Genomic DNA, 20,090 nt, shown 5'->3' on the forward strand with positions numbered 1-20,090 from the left:
GATCAATCGATAGTTAGCGATAGATTCGCAGTTTCGCATTTGCAGATCGTTCGATTTCTATCGAGTGACCTACTTGGTGCGATAAACTATGAACAGGAAGTCTCATCTTGCGTAACATACTTGACGCATTCGAGAGATTGAATCTTTTCGGTAGACTTCGAATTTTATCTTCCCGACAAATCTATGGTTATATTATTCTACATTTCTGCCTAACCTTATGACTAACGTAAAAGAAATGAGCCAATGAATATTTTAGTGCGAAAATAAAATATGAGAAATGCAGAAAAACTTAACAGTAAGAAGTCGTTGAAATTATTCATTCCACCGTGCAAGATGAACGCATGTGCTTTAATAAAAAGCTGAATTCTTCGGCACAATCGCGCGACAGTGTTTTATTAAATTAAGCATTATTCATTCACCACGTGGAAGTAAGAAAATTGCTCTTGTCTGTCGCGTCTTGAATTATTCAGGTAAACCGATGCGTGAACCCATCCTTAGAACGCAGAAAGTTTCTCTAACAAAACTGATAAATCAACGAATCGATAAAAAGTTCGCTCGATTTATATTCGAACCTTCAACTAAAACATCGATGCAATGCTTCCGACGCTTTCAGATGGTTGCAGATTAAATTACTTGATTTATTCATTTTCAATGCTGATGCCAGTTCACAAAACAACTATATTTATTAATTAGGACGTGTCTTGGGCAATACACATTATTTAAATAAAGTAAAATATTATTCTTACGTTAATGAAGTATTTATTGAAGTGATTTAATTTCTTTTACTTTTAATTAGAGATTTTAATTTTTAAGTTTTCTTGAGTTTTAGAGATATGAATTTGTAGGTTTACCTTTATACAAATGTAGGTAAGTTACAAAGTTGAAAATATAGGAATTCAAGATTTGAAAACTTGGTAACTTGATAAATAGACGTTTTGAAAATTTGGAACATTGATAATGTGGATTTTGAAAGTTTGAAACTTGAAAACATATGACAAAAATCCCTAAAGACCAAAATCCAAAAAGCACTAAATTCCAAAAGTCCCTGAAGTTCAAAACTCAAAAACCATTAAATTCTAAAAAAACCATAAATTCCAAAATTAAAAATCACTAACTTCCAAAAATCCCTAAATTCTAAAAGCCACTAACTTGCAAAACTCAAAAAATTTCTAAAATTCAAGATTCAAAAATTACTAAATTCAAAAACTCCCTAAATTCCAAAATCCAAAAATCCCTAAATTCCATAATCCAAAAATCCTTAAACTCGAAAACTGAAAAATCCCTAAATTCAAAAAATCACTAGCTTCCAAAAATCCCTAAATTCAAAAATTCAAAAATCACTAAGTTCAACAAATCCCTAAATTCCAAAATTCAAAAGTCTCCATATTCAAAAATTTTGATAAATGGTAAATTTTCTAAACCTATCATCGGATCTACTCATTTCGAAAACCACATTTTTTAGCGATTTAAATGTTACAAAAAATTTGTTTATAATGAAGAGTTTTTGTTCTGTGAGTTGAAAAAGGTTAAGAACCACTGGTCTAGACAGACGTTCGAATGCTAATCCTGTAGGATGAGCTAAAATGGGCAAAGAGACGAAAGAACGTGACTGTTCTTTTATCTGCAAAATCGGCATGAAATCAGCCTTCGACTGGAGGTCAAAGTAACTAGATGTAAATGTAAGCATGCCCGTTTACGACCGAATACCGAAACCGAACGCTACTTCAATCGATATAATACCCTCGCGTGGCGATTATTTTTTCGACTTCCTGTCGAAAATTCAAAATTACAATTCACGTTCAAGAATTTGATTCGATATATAATTTATTTGTATAATAAACTCAGGTATTAGAAAATAATATTCAAAATCATTTTTCTTAACTTCTTGTTGATTAAAAATTTAGATAGTGACGAATTGTTTTGTCTGTTTTATAAATGTTATTTTTATAAAAATTAATATTCAAGTTGTATCATTTTATGACATCATACAGTTATTCAGAAGAATGTTCCTAGAAATAATTAGTCTTTCTCAAGTTAGTCTTTCGAAATTCAGCAATGACCACATACCTATGTAAACAGTATCTTTTTTGTAGTATATTAATAACTTAAAATTTTGTGTGTTTAGCTACTGGTTTAAAATTGGGAAAAAATTCTCTCACTTTTCAAACTCGAGAATCATCTCTAAAAGGATTCTAGTATTTTAACAAAAGTAGCTGCAAAAATTATGTTCAGTCTATTAGAAAGTGAAATTTAAAAATTTAAGATAGATATACAATTTTGGTGTACAGTATTTAAAGTTTTAACGAATGTAACCTAACCTAACCTCGCTAGCTCAATCAGTGGTCCTGTGTAACGCGAGAACCCAACGTCCAGCTAAAGAATATTTATAGGCTCTACGTAACCACTTTAAGTCGAAGCATCCTCGATGCCGAAGAAAAAAAGACACGCTCCTTTTAACGGTTCGTCTCTTCTGTGTTTAAAGTCTGAACTCCTGTTGTTTTAACGAAGAGACCTTATAGGATTACGCCATTTTGGAGTACGGATCAATATCGATAAATGTTGGTAACATCGAAATGTTGCTGATAATATTCTTAATGGGAATAAAAATGATTGAAGTAACAGTGAATCTCAAGCTGTCAAATTTCTACGTTTCTCAATTCGAAAATCACCACGATTATCCTTATCAGTGACATAAAAGAACTCTTGATTACGTTGTGCAAATAAAGAAATACACGCACGGCGAATTTACTGATGCGTGGGAGTAAATAAGAGGTGCGATTATCTTATAAGAATCTACGCTACTCTATAATAACGATAAAATAGCTGTGCCATGTCAGGTTCGCTGTGCACGTAAGATAATAATGTTCTAAATATTCAATTTAGCATATTTTTAACTTCCCAAATTTCAAAATCTACAAATTACAAAATTTACAATTCTCGAAGCTCACAAATTTCAAAATTCCTAAATAACTCTAGAAATATGAAAATCCTTAAATGTGTAAATTTAATAACTCAAAAATGTCTGTATTCCCATATTAATAATGAAAATTTCTAAATAAAAATTTGTCGAAACTTACTAATATTAAAAATTAAATTTGAAAACTTCAAAATTGAAAATTTAAAACTTCAAACTCCCAAGATGGATGCCCTAATAGTTTCCCATAGAAATTTAAGTGGCACTCATATATGAATAACGTGGCAGTTAACATATTAAACAAAAAAGAAAAAGGGACAAACTGACCCGATAAATTTTTTTGTTAACGGTACGAGATTAAACGGTAAGTTGTTTGTCAAGTTTTAGCGATCGATTAGCGATTCTTACACAACAAACATCGCAACGAAGGTGTTAAAATAAGTCTGTTCGAGGACTTAGCACGTGTAAGTACTTCTTGTTAATCGGTAAGCATTGCGTGTTCGTCGCTTGAATGTCACCAACTAAACAGTAGCTTTTGCTGGGAAGTGTATGGCAAATGTTTCCCGGTCACGATGGTATGATCAATAAAAAGTGCAGTACACAGGGTGTCCCATGATGTAATTGATATAATTAGAATGTATGTTGATTTATGGGGCATTTGCAAATTAAGGTTCGTGGTTATAAGAGGGTTGCTTTGTGTGTACAGTTTTAGGTTGGCAAATGTGGAGTGGTAATTTTGGGACGTTGAGAAGTTGGGAAAATAATATTTAATAATTTGGAATCTTGGGATTTGGAATTTTCAAATTTTGACATTTTTGGATTCGCAATTTTGCAATTTGGAATTTTGGGAATTTGGAATTTTGGGAATTTGGAATTTTGGGAATTTGGAATTTTGGGAATTTGGAATTTTGGGAATTTGGAATTTTGGGAATTTGGAATTTTGGGAATTTGGAATTTTGGGAATTTGGAATTTTGGGAATTTGGAATTTTGGGAATTTGGAATTTTGGGAATTTGGAATTTTGGGAATTTGGAATTTTGGGAATTTGGAATTTTGGGAATTTGGAATTTTGGGAATTTGGAATTTTGGGAATTTGGAATTTTGGGAATTTGGAATTTTGGGAATTTGGAATTTTGGGAATTTGGAATTTTGGGAATTTGGAATTTTGGGAATTTGGAATTTTGGGAATTTGGAATTTTGGGAATTTGGAATTTTGGGAATTTGGAATTTTGGGAATTTGGAATTTTGGGAATTTGGAATTTTGGGAATTTTGGGAATTTGGAATTTTGGGAATTTGGAATTTTGGGAATTTGGAATTATGGGATTTGGAATTTTGGGACTTCAAATTTTGGAATTTACAATTTTAGAATTTTGAAATTTTGGAATTTGAGAATTTGGGGATTTTGGAATTTTGGAATTCGGAATTTTGGGATTTGAGATTTGAAATTTTGGAATTCGGAATTTTGGGATTTAGAAATTTGGAATTTTAGAATTCTGGGATTTGAAATTTTGGAATTTCGGGATTTTGGAATTTAAGAATTTTGGAATTTGCAATTTTAGAATTTTGAAATTTTGGAATTTGAGAATTTGGGAATTTGGGATTTAGGATTTGGAATTTTAGAATTTTTGAATTTGCAATTTTGGTTTTTGGAATTTTGGAGTTTATAGTCTTTACGTTTGGAATCTCTTAATTACAAATTTAAGGCACTCACTATCTTGAATTCTGAAAATTTACCAACTATCACGTTTGTAAACTTGATAATTAAAAGACTGACAAATTTAGAAATCCAAGACTTTTAGAATGTAGAAAATATGGAAATACGAAAGTAGGAAATTATGAACTCTGTACACATATTAGAAATTTGGGAGCACCCTGTGTTACGCAAGCTTGTATACTCGCAGTATCTCAACTAGTGTTGAAAACTGCATTGCACAGAGGATCGTTACTAGTAGTCGATGGTTAAGTGCAGTGTCACGGTCGCGATACGAAGTCGAGCAACCACGTGCCGTAAGATAACGGGCAGACAAGTGGACATTCGTGAGGAAGACGAAATAGGAAATCCGAGTAATTACGAGATACACACGGACATTTCCAACGAGCGTCATTAATTGTTCTTCGAATTACGATCCCACATCTTTAAGCTAAACATGACTTATTGCGGACTAATATATCACATCGTTCATTAGGAAACTTGACAAATGTTGAAACGCAAAACTTTAATATTTATTAGCCCTCATTTAGTGACAAATTTATAGTGACAATTTGTCACAAAATGGTAATAAAAAATTAAGTTTAGTTTGATAGTTCATGGGATCTTGACAAATGTTGAAATGCAAAACCTTAACATTTATTAGACTTCATTTAGTGACAAATTGTCACTGTCAATTTGTCACTAAATGGTAATGAAAAATTAGGTTTAGTTTGATAGTTCATAGGATTAACAGATATTTGGATATTATATTATGGTTGTCGATTAAAATCAAAATAATTATTTATTGTGTTATAGTAAGATATGAAACAATTTCATCAGTCAAGGTTTATGTTGTCTACGATATACCAATGTCGGGTCGAAAGGGTTAAGCAGACACAACACGCTTCTTGATCGCATTAATCAAAATCCGCAATTCTTGTCAACACTATTTCCGCTAAATAAACTCTCTGACTCATCGAACTTAACCTTGTTTGGTCAGAGTTCACTGAATTGGTCAAAGTTATAATCCAAGATTTTCATACGAAATCAGCAAGTGCTTCAGTTACTCAATACTCAAGTTACTCAATAATAAACAACTTATATTAACATTTAATTAATAAATTGGCCATTTCATCATAAAAGTTATGTAGGTTACAGCAAAAATATTTCATTAAACAAAATTAGTAATATTGTGAATTATATTACTTATTACTTTGCTTGCAAATAAGGCAAGTTACAATTTTAAAAAAATGTCAAAATTGAGATACTTTGAGATTTGTAAAAATTACCCTAAACTTATTCTAATTTAAAGTTTGAATATCATTATTGTGGATTAGATTTGTTAGGAAAATATTTAGGTTATGATAGTTTAGGATAAAATAGATTAGCTTCAATTTAAATTAGGGTTAAGTTTGAGGTTATGTTTAAATTAAACTAGGTTTAAGTTAGGTCATTAAAACGTACTAGATTAGGTTAAAATTAGATAACGTATGGGTTATTTTATATCAAGTTATATTTAGGTTAGGTTATATTTAGGTTCAGTTAAGATTAGGTTAGGTTAGGTTAGGTTAGGTTATATTAGGTAAAGCTTGATGTTAATTAAGCAAAGTCTAAATTAAAATTAAAATGACCTTTGGAGGTAAGTTTTCTTAATATTAAATCAAGTTAGAACTAAGATTCTGTTAGATTAGTACATTAGGTAAGACAAGATTAGGTTAGGTTAAGATTATTAGATTGGATAAACTTTGAGTTAAGTTAGATTACATTGTTATATTAAATGTATTTGTATTAGATTATGGTTATGTTCAGTGAGCTTTATATCAGGTTATAATTGGAATTAGTGTTCAGTTCAGTTACATTATTAGTTTCGGTTAGGTCAACAGGGTCAGATTATTATCAAGTATATTTATTGTTACTTAAATTTGCAGTGAAAATTAGATTTGAACAATAAACTATTTTACAGTTTTTAATTAGACATTATGAAGATATCACAACGACATTAACGATGCCATCAGCACATGGAATAATAGATGTTATCGATACCATTAATATACAGGGTGTCCGCGCCAAAGTGTTACACCTTAATATCTCATGAACTATTGATGTCACGAAAAAGTGCTAATATGGAAATTGCAGGGTAAAAGAGGCCCTATGTTTTGGCAGAAGCAAAATTTTTTTATTGTTATTAATGTAAAAGATATGATGGTGAAGTTTCGTTTTTTTAAATGGAACTATAATTTTTTCTCGATCAAGTGATAGTGCTTTTCAAGACGAATTCATCAAGGTTTTATGTACTTACCCGATTTTTATTAGTTTTCGAGATATGACGCTTAGAAATTTACTGATTTTCAGCAGTGACATCTCGGTTTGACGAGTAAGTCATAAAAACGTTCTTATTGTTACGGTAAGTGCCGCTGGTTTGACTCTGCCTGCCGAAACAGATAGGCGGGGTGTATGGGCAAAATGGCAGGTCCGAAGAGTAAGAAACGTGAAAAGTATTGTCCATTACGGTTTAAGTTTTCCGTATCGAAGATGATAATAATTGTAATTTGGAAGGTTGGGACATTTATTTAAATGTTTCAGTACAAGGTAGGTATAAAGACAATTTAACAAAAAATAATATGCAAAAAATTTATTCCACGTGCTTTCCGCTATTTGAAATACAAGTTTGTATACGTTTTACAAATTCGTTCTCGACGTTTTCCATAATTTCGCACGGGATATTTACGCATGCATTGTGTATTCTATTTTTCAAGTCAGTTATATTGTTAAATTGTCTTTATACCTAACTTGTACTGAAACATTTAAATAAATGTCCCAACCTTCCAAATTACAATTAATATCATCTTCGATACGGAAAACTTAAACCGTAATGGACAATACTTTTCACGTTTCTTACTCTTCGGATCTGCCATTTTGCCCATACACCCCGCCTATCTGTTTCGGCAGGCAGAGTCAAACCAGCGGCACTTACCGTAACAATAAGAACGTTTTTATGACTTACTCGTCAAACCGAGATGTCACTGCTGAAAATCAGTAAATTTCTAAGCGTTATATCTCGAAAACTAATAAAAATCGGGTAAGTACATAAAACCTTGATGAATTCGTCTTGAAAAGCACTATCACCTGATCGAGAAAAAAATATAGTTCCATTTAAAAAAACGAAACTTCACCATCATATCTTTTACATTAATAACAATAAAAAAATTTTGCTTCTGCCAAAACATAGGGCCTCTTTTACCCTGCAATTTCCATATAAGCACTTTTTCGTGACATCAATAGTTCATGAGATATTAAGGTGTAACACTTTGGCGCGGACACCCTGTATGTTATTATCGATATTATCAATATCAGTAATATACGAAGTTATCGATACCATTAATATATGGTGTTATCGATATTATCAATATCGGTAATATACGAAGTTATCGATGTCATTAATATACGAAGTTATCGATGTCATTAATATATGTAGTTATCGATATCATTAATATATGTAATTACCGATGTTATCAATACCATTAATATATGAAGTTATCGATATTATCGATATACGAAGCTTTCGATCAGATCAAAACTTATCGATAGCAATAATTCTATCATGGCGTGGTCTCAAAGTCCAAAGACGGTTCGTAAGGTGACCGTAGATGTTACGCGAAAGGAGTTATAGTCGAAGATTATCTCACCGAGCAGATAATGCCGTATCCATTTTTTCTTGGGCGGAGGCGGCATCCAGCTGCGTACCGGTTGGTCGTTGACGACCATGTCGATTATACCGACGACCTGCGCCGGCATCAGGCTATTCGCGTCTCTCAGTCCGTCTACATTGTTGTTCGTCTCGTTAACGACGTCGATCGCGTGCTGCGCTCCCGCAGCTTTAACCGTGTTCAAATTCATATGAGGCTGGATCGGCGTCGTGCCATCCGCGACCAACAGAACACCCATGTTCACCACGAATCCCGATACGCACGTTGCTCTCTGACATACAACGCACACGTGCAGAAAAAAGAACGAACACGCTCGCACTGCTCGTTACACAAACACACACTGAATCTTCTTCTTCTTCGCCTTCTAGTCTCAACACGTCCAACGAACAGTTTCTATATCCATCTGCTCTGCGATTCTGTAATTGCAGGTCGTGACAGGATCTGGTCAAGAAACCGTGATCGATACTGATGGAACTTCGATTAAGTGATGGCGAACCCCTCATACAGGACTATCGATAATATCGAATCCTATCGATTATATCGTTAATAGGAATAGAGAATTCTTAGAACATGTTTTTGTTATTCAAATGTAATTTTTGATGGAACCGATTATTGTCTTTCTACAGGAAATTATTTCAGTAATTAAAGTTGCAGATTTCCTCCTTTCATTTTTGGAATTTGCATCTTTGCCAACTTCTACATTTACTTATATTCTAATGTTACAATTTCAATTTGCAAATTTACACTTACAAAATTTTGCACTGTTGCTTTTCTTCAATTTTCCAACTTTATAATTTTCTCTGTATCTCAACCTCTAAATTTCTGATTTTCTAATTTCTAAATTTTTCTATTTTACATATTGCATTTTCCACTTTTCCATATCATCAATTTTCCCTATTTTTCAATTTCCAAAATTCCTAATTTCACATCTCCTAATTTCCACTTTCCAAATTATCAAACTTTTCCAATTTTTCTCAATTATTAAATTCTCCTGTTAGCAAATTTCTATCTTATCTTCTCAGAGCAGTGTAGTCAAAATAATTTACACTTCAGTTAAACAGATGCAACAATAACAGTACTTCAACAATGTACATAGATAAATATTAACTTAGCGATGATAGATAAACAACGTTATGAATGACATACGAACAGATTTTGATAAGAAAATGCAGAATGGGCGATATACTGATCATAAAACCTAATAAAGTAAGCTATTTCAAGGAACCTAACATATAAGGTGTGTTTACGCTGAAAATAAAAAAACTGCAATGTATGAAGGTGTACCAATAAACTACGCATTGCATTCTACTTCAACATCGATAAATTCTTTCCGCATTAACGATATTATCGACGTATAATATACTGTACCAATATCGATAAAAATATCGATAATCGATAGTCACACCTCCAAGCCATAATACGCGTGCCAGAAATGGTAAGCACAAAAATTTTACTGACATCTCAACTACTTATAGGTGGTATTTTATGCGCTTGTAAATTGTGCAATATTTTCTAATTCTTACATTATGCAAATTAAGTTTTATGAGAAAAGAACTAATTAAGATATTAACCGGAAAAATTCAGTAAAAATTCAGATTATTAAAAATGGCAAGATATAAGTCATACAGCATCCTACTACAAAATTTAATTATTAAATAAATTGTGTATGTAGTACGCGCGCCCGGCGGACCAATAGGATTCAACTGCCAAATTACCAGCCGTGAGTCCACCTTTACGAAAGTCTCCGCTAACGTATCAAAGTTTACACGAGTTAATGATCTATTTTTAAAATGCCTGCTTAATTACTATGCGTGTGTAAAAAGCGTCTAGCACGTAATCGGCTTGATAAATATTTGTAAATTCCTGGCACGTGCACGCGGGGAGGGTTCGCCAGCACTGGAGGTAGAACTTACACGGCACAGAGAAGGCTCCTTTCGAGTGATCGCGGTCGAAGTTAAATAGACACGTCATGTAGTGGCTGGCTCGCCGATAAAACTGTCGTCCAGGACGCGTCGAACGAGCAGCCAGTCGAAAAGAAGTGGAAACGACCGGGAATGTGAAGCGCGTGGAAAAGAGAGAGGGCTGCGTCACAGTTTCACAGAGAGGGGAAGCGGTTACGACGAGGTCGCCGTTTAATCCGGCTGGAAAAAAATCACAACTTTCGAAACACTCTCCGTGTGTCTATATTTCCCCGGGTTTCGCCCTTTGACACGGAGATCCTTAATTGGGCATCGATCATGAAAGTTTCATAGATGTGATCTCCGGACAGAATTTCCCTTTCGGCAGATTCTGGAAGGTGCGTGATCTATCCGTAACGCGAGCTTTCTTCGACGAATCTCACTTGTGTAATCGTTGCTGATAAAGGCATGTCTGCAACGCGTCCAGCGACCTTTTACGCGCAGTAACAGCCGGTTCGAAGCTTAGCCGGGTAACGAAAACGATCGATCGGCTCTGACAGAAGGAGATCGATCAGGGATGGTCGATCACTCGTAACGACCGTGCGCGGAATATTCGATAAACGAAGGAAACTCAGTACCGCGTGAATCGCGGGTGCCGACTGAAGCCTAAACGTAAGTGCCACCGCCTCCAACCTGAGGATGACGATCCCCTGCTCCCTTTGCCCCACCTCGGCGAACCGTGCACGCCGCCAGTGGCGACGGCGACGGCGGCACCGACGCCGACCGATCTCCCCCCTCTCGGTACCCTCCGACGCCGAGCCGCGCCGCGCCGTTTTCCGTGACATCTCCGTTCACGCGAGAGTTGCCTCCAGTCACCCGCGACACTCTGTCCTTGTCCGATGGATTGCTGTCTAGCCTCGAGCTCTGACTATCGATATCGTTATCGATAACGTCGCTCAGGTATCGTTAAAGGGAGAAGCGAGTGAAATAGGCAATTTATGAATCTCAACAATTTTTCAATTTATAAATTCCTGAATTTTACATTCTCTTGGGGTTGAATTTAAAAATTTTGGAATTTCATAGTTCTACATTTTCAAATTACAAATCTAGATTTCAAATTATTATATTTATAAATTTACAAATTCTCAAAGATTCAAATTATGAATTTCCTTAAATATCAAATTTTTTCAAAAAATTGTCAAATTTCCAAATTTTTAAATTTATGCATTTCTCTAGATATCAAATTTTATCCTAAAATTTTCAAGTTATGAATTTCCCTAGATATTAAATTTTATCCTGAAATTTTCACATTTATGAATTTCCCTAGATATCAATTTTTATCCTAAAATTTCCAAATTTTGAAATTTATGAATTTCCCTGGATATCAAATTTTATCCTAAAATTTTCAAATTTATAAATTTCCCTAGATATCAAATTTTATTCTAAAATCTTCAAGTTTATGAATTTCCCTAGATGTCAAATTTTTTCAAAAAATTTCCAAAATTATGAATTTCCCTAGGTATCAAATTTTATCCTAAAATTTCGAAATTTTAAAACTCAGTGACTCCTATTATTTGCATGAAATATATCATAATATTATTATTATATCTTTAAACGCTAATAATATATCAATAAGATATCGATAACCAATAGTCATACTCCCAGTCTACCCCATAAATACGATCACAAATTTGAAATATCTAGTCAATTGGAAAATTAAAAAATTTAGAAAATGTGAAAATTCAAAAACATCGAAATAAATTTGAAAACTGATTCGAAATAGTTTTTCTCGTTCCACTCGCCCGCATCATGCACGTCAGTGGCAGCGAGCTCTTCGGCGGGCATCTGCCCATCACTGCTCGACCCGATCTCCCTTCTCTTTCTACAATCCCTTGAAACTGAATGCGATCACCGCGAAATTGCGAGTGCGTTTCGAAACGCAATCGACGCAAATGAGAATCGTTAGCCTCTCGGCACGCTCGGTGATAAAAGTAAGAGAAATAGGTAGGGATAGTCGATCGAGCCGTTCCATTATGCATGTTCGAAGAATTGGACTATTCTGACCCCTTCCGTACGTTTTTACGTGTTCGTTGACACAATGCGTTTAATTAACAACGATACAGTGCCTCGTCACGTAAAGAAGCTGACTGTCGACGATACCTTAGAAATCGTTTGTACTCGGTGAATTATGCATGACCATCGTAATAAGGAGAACAATCGATTGGATAGTTAAAACAGCATACGCATGTTCGCTTGCAGGGAATATCACGAATATACCGTTTAACTGTGGAAAAACAGTTATTGTTTGCTCTCGATTTAGTAGTCCAAAACATAGCAGTATCTCATGATTATGTATTAGCTTGGCCAAAAAGTTATGTTATTTTTGTCAACAGGTGACATTTATTCCGTTTACGCGTCACTATTTTATCTTCCTCCAACGTATATAGCTCACATTTTCGAGTGACATTAAAACAATGACAATGGAGTTAATCTGTCATAAATGATTAAAAATTTCCAACTCTGAACAATTTTAAGTACGTTGTTTACTTACCGTCGATAATGAGCAACTTTTCTTCGCAAAACAAGTCATCTTGTTCCGTGCGTTCCCGCTTTAATTTTGCGCCTGAAACATTAAACAAAACGAATATTAGTAATCTCTAAATTCGATAAAACAGTGACATGAACAAGATAATATGATCTATTAAATGATTCTAATGTTCGATCAATTTCGACCATGTTATAAGTAATTCATTTCTTAACGATTTGTGAGCATCGCTCAAAACATTACAGCAACGCACCGAAGAATGTAATACAAGTGTAATACGGTCGTAAATCTCTTTAATTTCACCGAGTTCGTCATAAAACGTCCTCGTTTCCTCTCATAATGCAGGATAATATCAGCGATAAACGCTTCCAGCAAAACGTTGACTACATAGGGACAATCGTTGGGCATCGAAGCGCAACACGTCATCGTTGCACTTTTATCGTCCCTACTCCTGACCCTTTTCTAGATTTTCTTAAGCGTATCTCGGCGGCCGACAGAAGGTTGAATCCACAGGTCGATAAGGTATGAAAAATTGAAAGAGGCGCGTCTCCACGTGCTACGACAGTGGGGAACGAACGGAGTGTGTTATTCCCCTAGGTCGGCAGGGTGAGCGGTAACGATAGGTGGTCGTCGATGGTGGGGAGAGCAATGAAAACGTTGCTTTATCTCTGTCGCTCCTTTTCACTCCGGGTCAACCGAGAACGCGGCAACGTCGCAATTGATCAGGACGCCACGCGGCCGGACACGCGTGGTGGGGGATTTACCGGGGACAAGGCGCATGCGCACTCGAGCGACTCATTTGCCCGCGTGCATCTCGCACAGTTGCATTGCGTTCTGCTCCGTTTTACTTTGTTCCGATTTACCCAGTTCTAATCTAACCCACTTTATTCTCCCTTCGATCTAACCGATTTTCTCTCGCTCGTGGGTGAGATACGTGACCGGGCGTCTCGCTTCTACGAAAAAAATTCGCCTTGCAACGTTCGCCTACTTTCGTCCGTACTTTCGTCCTCTGCGTGTACCCCTCCCGTCTCGTACACGGAGACAGTTAATCTGCGCGGATTTGACCGGTGTGACGAATGTGTCGGCAGCAACGACGAGAGTGGGTAACGAGCGCCCCTACGACGGCCATACAGGAATACACACACATGGCTATCGATGCTGTGTGTGGGTAGGAGTGGTTTAGCTATGGTAGCGGTCGATCGCACACCTACAGTTCTGGAATAGTCAAGCAATGCGACACCGGTTTCAATGCCAATGGACTGTAGCGTACAGCGAGAGCCCGGCGAAAGTACTGTTGCGTGCAAAAGGCTCCGGGATTAGATACAATAATTATAATGAGATTGTTGGAAACAAAGAGCGATTACGTAACGTTTGTTTAAACGGGTTAAAAATAACGAAATTTTCGACCAGACGATTAAGGCCTGTTTAGCGGGATTTATCTGTACGCTTCAATTACGGTCATGTGGTCGAACACATGCGCAACGGTACGCACGTTATGATGTTGTAAAGGTGAACTGTAAAGCATCGTTTAAGTACACGATAGACGGACTTGAATTATCGTTTAACGCGCATTGCCTGGTTATATCACGCACCGCCGTGCCAGCGAGCACGCGCAACGCGGTAACAGACCGGATGCGCGGAGATAGGGAGCGAATTACGTTTAAATCATCCGTATTACGATCGGAGTTTGTGTGCGAGTACAGTACCGAGTTTTCCACTTTAAAAGTTCCTACTGATCCACTGAAACTTGTATGTTACGTGCACGCTGACAAATACAGTAGATGCACCATTTGCGGACGTTAGAAGGATTTCCGTACTGTCTGTCGACGCGTTACAAAAAATACGTACGAAAGTAAACGATATACAAATATAAAAATATACAATATAATGTAATTATTTAAAACGTCGCTACATTATCATACAAAACTTACTGAATTTTTTCGCGTATACCTCACTTTTGGGAATTTATTTATAGCTCGTTTTAAATATAAAACCAGTATAAGAATACCGGTTTTTATCAGAGTTTTTAATAAAGACGCATGTACAACAATATAATAGTGGATAGTATAATAATAGTATCTGTCATGGTGGAAAATTTAAAAAAGTTAAAAATAGTAAAATAGCTAGCACATGCGTACCGTGCCCTAGGTATATAATAACTGATGATCATTTTATTTGAATCAAAGCGTATAGCAGTTTTGATTGGTATTTTCCAAGTTATGAAACAACAAAGGTTTCTCTGGTAGCGTCACCGATGAAAAGATTAAACTGTAAGGACAAAATCGAAGCGTATCTCGTAGACGCCTTTCCCACCTCGTGTCGCATTTGAACCGTGCGCATAGAGACGTGCGTGACCGTGAAAACGGACGATCGATCTCTCGATACGTATATATTCACCTTCCTTTAAGGTTTCATCAACACCCACAGAAAAAATAATCCTACGTGTAAGAACGCATCACTCACATTCCCTTTCTATGGAAAGATTTCCCTTTCCCTACATTTATTTCATATGCATCGTACTAAAGATAATCTGATGTTGGTAAAGATTACATGTATACTTCTTTGGTACAACATGTTCTTTGGTAACCTTTGAACTGTGATGACTGGGTCTTTTTAAACCCACGAATGAGTCACTTGTTTATGTGAAATATGTACATGGAGTGGTGATAGTGGCTAACGGCGATATAAGACGGGGAGCAATCTAGAGAATATTAGATATTTACAAATTTTTATATTTTTAAATATTAAATTTCTAAGTTTTCTAACTTTATAAATTTCGCAACTATTTCTTACTAAATTTGTAAATTCCAAAATCTCAAATTTCCAAGTTCCTAATTGTCGGATTTTTCAATATTTTAGTTTGTTTTATTTAATATTTAGGTTTGTTTTATTCTCAAAATTCTGAAGACCATTTTGGTCATATGGGACGTTGGTCACCGATGTTATCAGTAAAGAGGACCCACCTTGGGCAAAGTTCTAGCTACGTTACTGACCCGAAATGAACCTCGTCTTCCATACGCTAAACCATATTGTCTATCCTAAATTTCTGTATTTGACCTACGCATGAACTGCTGCGAGCCTATTTAAAAGTGGCCGTGCAAATTTAATCTATATTGAATACGCGTTTTCCAACCCATCTGGCAGAATCATTTGGCCGCGCATCGACGCGCACGACCCACGAAACGGGAAGATCGATCTGACCTGTATCGTAGTTTTTTTTTTTGCCACCTTCCTTCCGCGAACGTACAATGCACTTCGCGTGTTACCTATGTGCCCCTCCCCCTTTATTGCATTTCCCCTCCGCCCCCTCAATAACCAAGGATGTCCATTGACCGCTTCTGTGTCGAGTTTTGAAACTAACGGTGCTGTTGTCGATTATTATCGATACACTACCGATATCTTCCTCATATTTAACGATACGTCGATACCGTTAATGTACAGCTAATAAGAACAACTGCGAGATGTGTAGAATGCTATGAGTAACCCACATATTCATTTTTACTGAATAAACTAACCTAAGCAAATATGTTTATCAATTCTTGTTTGGACTTTGGATATAATCCAAAGCTTACTTTATTTCAAACAGGAATGATTTGAATGACAGAGTTAGGTACCAAATAAGGTTGGGTTAATTTTACTATTAAAAGATTAGGTTAGGTTACATTAAGTTGGGTTCTCAGATTCGATGAAAGTAGAATTAGATACTGGGATACTTCAAATAAATGTAGCTAAAATAAGCCAAGTTAGGTTATAATCTTTAGTCAGGTTAGGTTAAACTAAACTAGGTTACGTTTGGTTAAGGTTAAGTTAGATTTAAGGTAGGCTAGATCAAGTTACATCTGTTGGGGACAGATCGGTTAGGGACATATCAGAGCAAGATCATGTTAGACCAAATTTAGTCAGAGTCAAGTTAGTTCAAGATAAACTAAGCTATGTTAGATCAAATGAGGTTACTAGGTTAGGTCAGGTTCATTATCGAGTTAGGTTGGATTAAACGAATATCGTAATATTATCAATACTTGTCGACATCAAAAGTCGTTCCTGTTCAAAACGAGTTCCGACAAGTCAGATGCGTACCCGATAGCGATGGAAAAAACCATATAATAGAGTATACAGGGAAATAACGAGAGTAAACGACACTAGTGCCGGTCGACAAAGAACAATGTCCGAAAAGAGAGAAACCATCGCCGGTTACAAAGAATACGAAGATTATAAAGACAAAGAAAGATAGGAAGAGAACGCGCTGGCAAACATAACGCCCGTGCACGAGTAGGTGGCGCGCTCGTGAATGAAGCACAAAAGCTGTCGTAGTTTCTAGAGTCACTGACCGGGGGTCCTCTGATTCCCCACTACCTTAGTATCCAGGTTCGTTCCTACCATCGTCACCGTAGCACCACGGTCACCATCGTTACCCCTCCAAAAGCGATATCGTATCCCCCACCTAACCGCCACTCTAATCCTCCTCCATCTCCTCCACTGTTCTCCACTCTGCTGACGAGTAAAGGTGCGCATTCACTGGCAAACTTTTAGCGAAACGCTGCGATGTAGCCTTACTCTGCCGTTACTACTTGTTATTCAGTTTGCAAGAGTTACTTTTTTTTCTTTCATTTTTAATTCTACAATTTGAAAGTTTGGAAGTTTTTACAAAAAATAGAAATCTCAAACATTAAAAAATTTAGCAATTTTTGTATAGGAATTTTAAAAATGTAAAAATTTAGCAGTTTTTGAATAGAAATTTAAAAAATGTACAAATTTAGCAAGTTTTTAATAGAAATTTAAAAAATGTACAAATTTAGCAATTTTTTAATAGAAATTTTAAAAATGTACAAATTTAGCAGTTTTTGAATAGAAATTTTAATATGTACAAATTTAGTAATTTTTGAATTTTTCAAATTCTTAAATTGGAAAATTAAAAAGTTTTAATATCAAGGGAATTGGAAACTTAAAGACTCAAAAGTTTAGGGATTTTAAAACTTATAAACTTGAAAGTCTAGGGATTTGTGAATTTAAAAATTTAGAGATCTAGGGAATTAAAAGTATAAAAACTTGAATATCTAGAAATTTGAAAATTCAACAACGACTATATCTAGGGATTTTGAAACTTATAAACTTGAAAGTCTAGGAATTTGAGAACTTACAAATTTGGACATCTAGTGAATTGGAAACTTACAAACTTGAATGTCTAGAAATATGAAAACTTAACAATGGCTAGATCTAGGGATTTCAAAACTTATAAACTTGAAAGTCTAGGAAATTGGAAACTTAGAAATTCAGACAATTAAAAATATAAAAACTTGAATATATAGGAATTTGAAAACTTAAAAAGGACTAAATCTAGGGATTTTAAAACTTATAAAGTTGAAAGTCTATGAATTTGAGAACTTACAAATTTGGACATCTAGGGAATTGGAAACTCAAAAACTTGAAAATCCAAGAATTTGAAAACTCAACAATGACTAAATCTAGGGATTTTAGAACTTACAAACTTGAAAGTCTAGGGATTTGACAACTTTACCAATTTGAACATCTAGGGAACTGTATACTTAGAAACTTGAATATCTAGAAGTTTGAAAACTTAACAATGACTAAATCCTACTGATTCAGAAACTTATAAACTTGAAAATCTAAGTATTTCAAATTTATAATCCCTAGTTTGCACAGGTCTCCTCTCCTTATATGGCCATTTTCAAGTGTTAGACAATTTCTCAGCTATTCCTCCACCATCGGCATTTTCCCTAGACCCACCCCACACAAAAATCTTAATTACGCCAATGCCGACGACTCGTTCACATCAGATCGACGGGGGGAAACTCGATGCATACGGCCAACTACTAAATCGCTCGCTTTCCTATCCCCTCCCCTTTTACCTTTTCTTGACTTTTCAACCTTCTATCTCCTTGAAAGTAGTAAACACTCCGCGTTGCGGCTTGTCGATCGCGATACACTTTCACAAACCGATGTTACCACGAACGAAACCTTCGACTTCGACGCATTCGAAGACCTGATAACGTTTAATCAATTTTTGATGGAACGATCCGAGATATACGTGTTTGTTAATTGCAAAGCAGATAGGTTCAAAAAACAAATGACTCGCAGCTAAAAGTGTGCAGCTCTATTTATAGCAATGTTGAGTAAGTTAGGAACGTTTATAAAAAAAATTCTTTCATTTAATAATAAAAAAACAACTAACACTAGTATTCTCTTTCATATAAGTAGCAATTGTTAAACTGATAAACTTTTATTTTTATTACTGATGAATTTTGTCAAATTCAAAACCAGTTTTAAGTTTCAATAAATAAAATTCTTTATATAATTGCTTTTTTAAACAAACATGATAATTTCGTCAAAAATGAAAATTATTAAATCTACTCAATGTGGAAATATTTTCATCTTCATTCATTGCAAAATTACAATAAATTTGTAGAAATTAACAAATATACACGAGGTAGAATTTTTTCTTTGCACTAAGAGTGCTTTTCACGTATATCACATGTCATAGCAAAGAATTATTTATACACGTCAAAAGTAAGAACAGAGTTGCAGGGTCCTGAAATCGTTTTATCGCGACACGGCGCAATTAAATATCGCTTATGTGACAAATTCAACAAAAGAAGAAAAGCTTATCGCTGAAATCAGTTGACTAGTTAATGTAATCTTAGGGAAAGAGACCGATGGAATAGTAGCGTGCAGTCATTGCGTTTCGTGCTCGTGAACTCTTTCGCGTGTGTTAAGACTCGCTTTACAGGATCGGCCGGTTGAGTCATTGACCTGGGAAAACGCGGGAATCAAAGGAACACGACGACGATCCTCTCCATCAGATCGATCGGTTTGTTTTTCGATTATTGTCGTGTCAACGAGTTTCCTTTGGCTCGTTTCCGTTGCCTTTCTAACAAAGAGGCGATCAAATCGGCGAATTTCGAAAAATTTTCATACTTTCTGCACGTGAAGATCTCGAACATCGATTTCTCAAAGCAGTCAAGCATAGAATTTGCTATCGATGTTATCGATAAGATATTAAGAGAAATACGTGACTGACATAGAATGTGCACTTTTGCCATTCACATTGAACAATTTCGAAATTAGATAAAATTATATTTGAAGTTTGACAATAGATTCAAATGATATATTACCTAATTGAAATCGATGTAATCTAATTTAACTCAATTTTAATCCAATATAGTGACCTAATTACATCGCACTGAAATCCTAACCTTAACCTAACGCTGTACAGTTGCGTGATAAAATCTAACCTAGTCATAGTTTCATCATTCTTATTTGAAATTAGAATATATTTAAAGCATATCTGAATAAAACAAGTAAATCTAACTTGATGACC

At 35.3% G+C, this 20,090-nt stretch overlaps 1 protein-coding gene across 3 annotated transcripts in view; it reads right to left on the bottom strand.

Moving 5' to 3' along the window:
* Positions 1-20,090, bottom strand: part of LOC100876773 (uncharacterized) — a 47,704-nt gene that overhangs the window by 26,352 nt on the left and 1,262 nt on the right. The window contains exon 2 of one of the 3 annotated variants that reach the window (XM_076541992.1): positions 12,761-12,832. In XM_076541992.1, coding sequence (XP_076398107.1) covers positions 12,761-12,832 — 72 coding nt within the window. Of the gene's footprint in view, positions 1-8,290; positions 8,688-12,760; positions 12,833-20,090 lie in introns of those variants that run through there. The other 2 variants (XM_076541993.1, XM_076541991.1) reach the window with 2 other exon arrangements.

Source organism: Megachile rotundata, chromosome 2, assembly GCF_050947335.1.
Source record: "Megachile rotundata isolate GNS110a chromosome 2, iyMegRotu1, whole genome shotgun sequence".
NCBI lineage: Eukaryota > Metazoa > Arthropoda > Insecta > Hymenoptera > Megachilidae > Megachile > Megachile rotundata.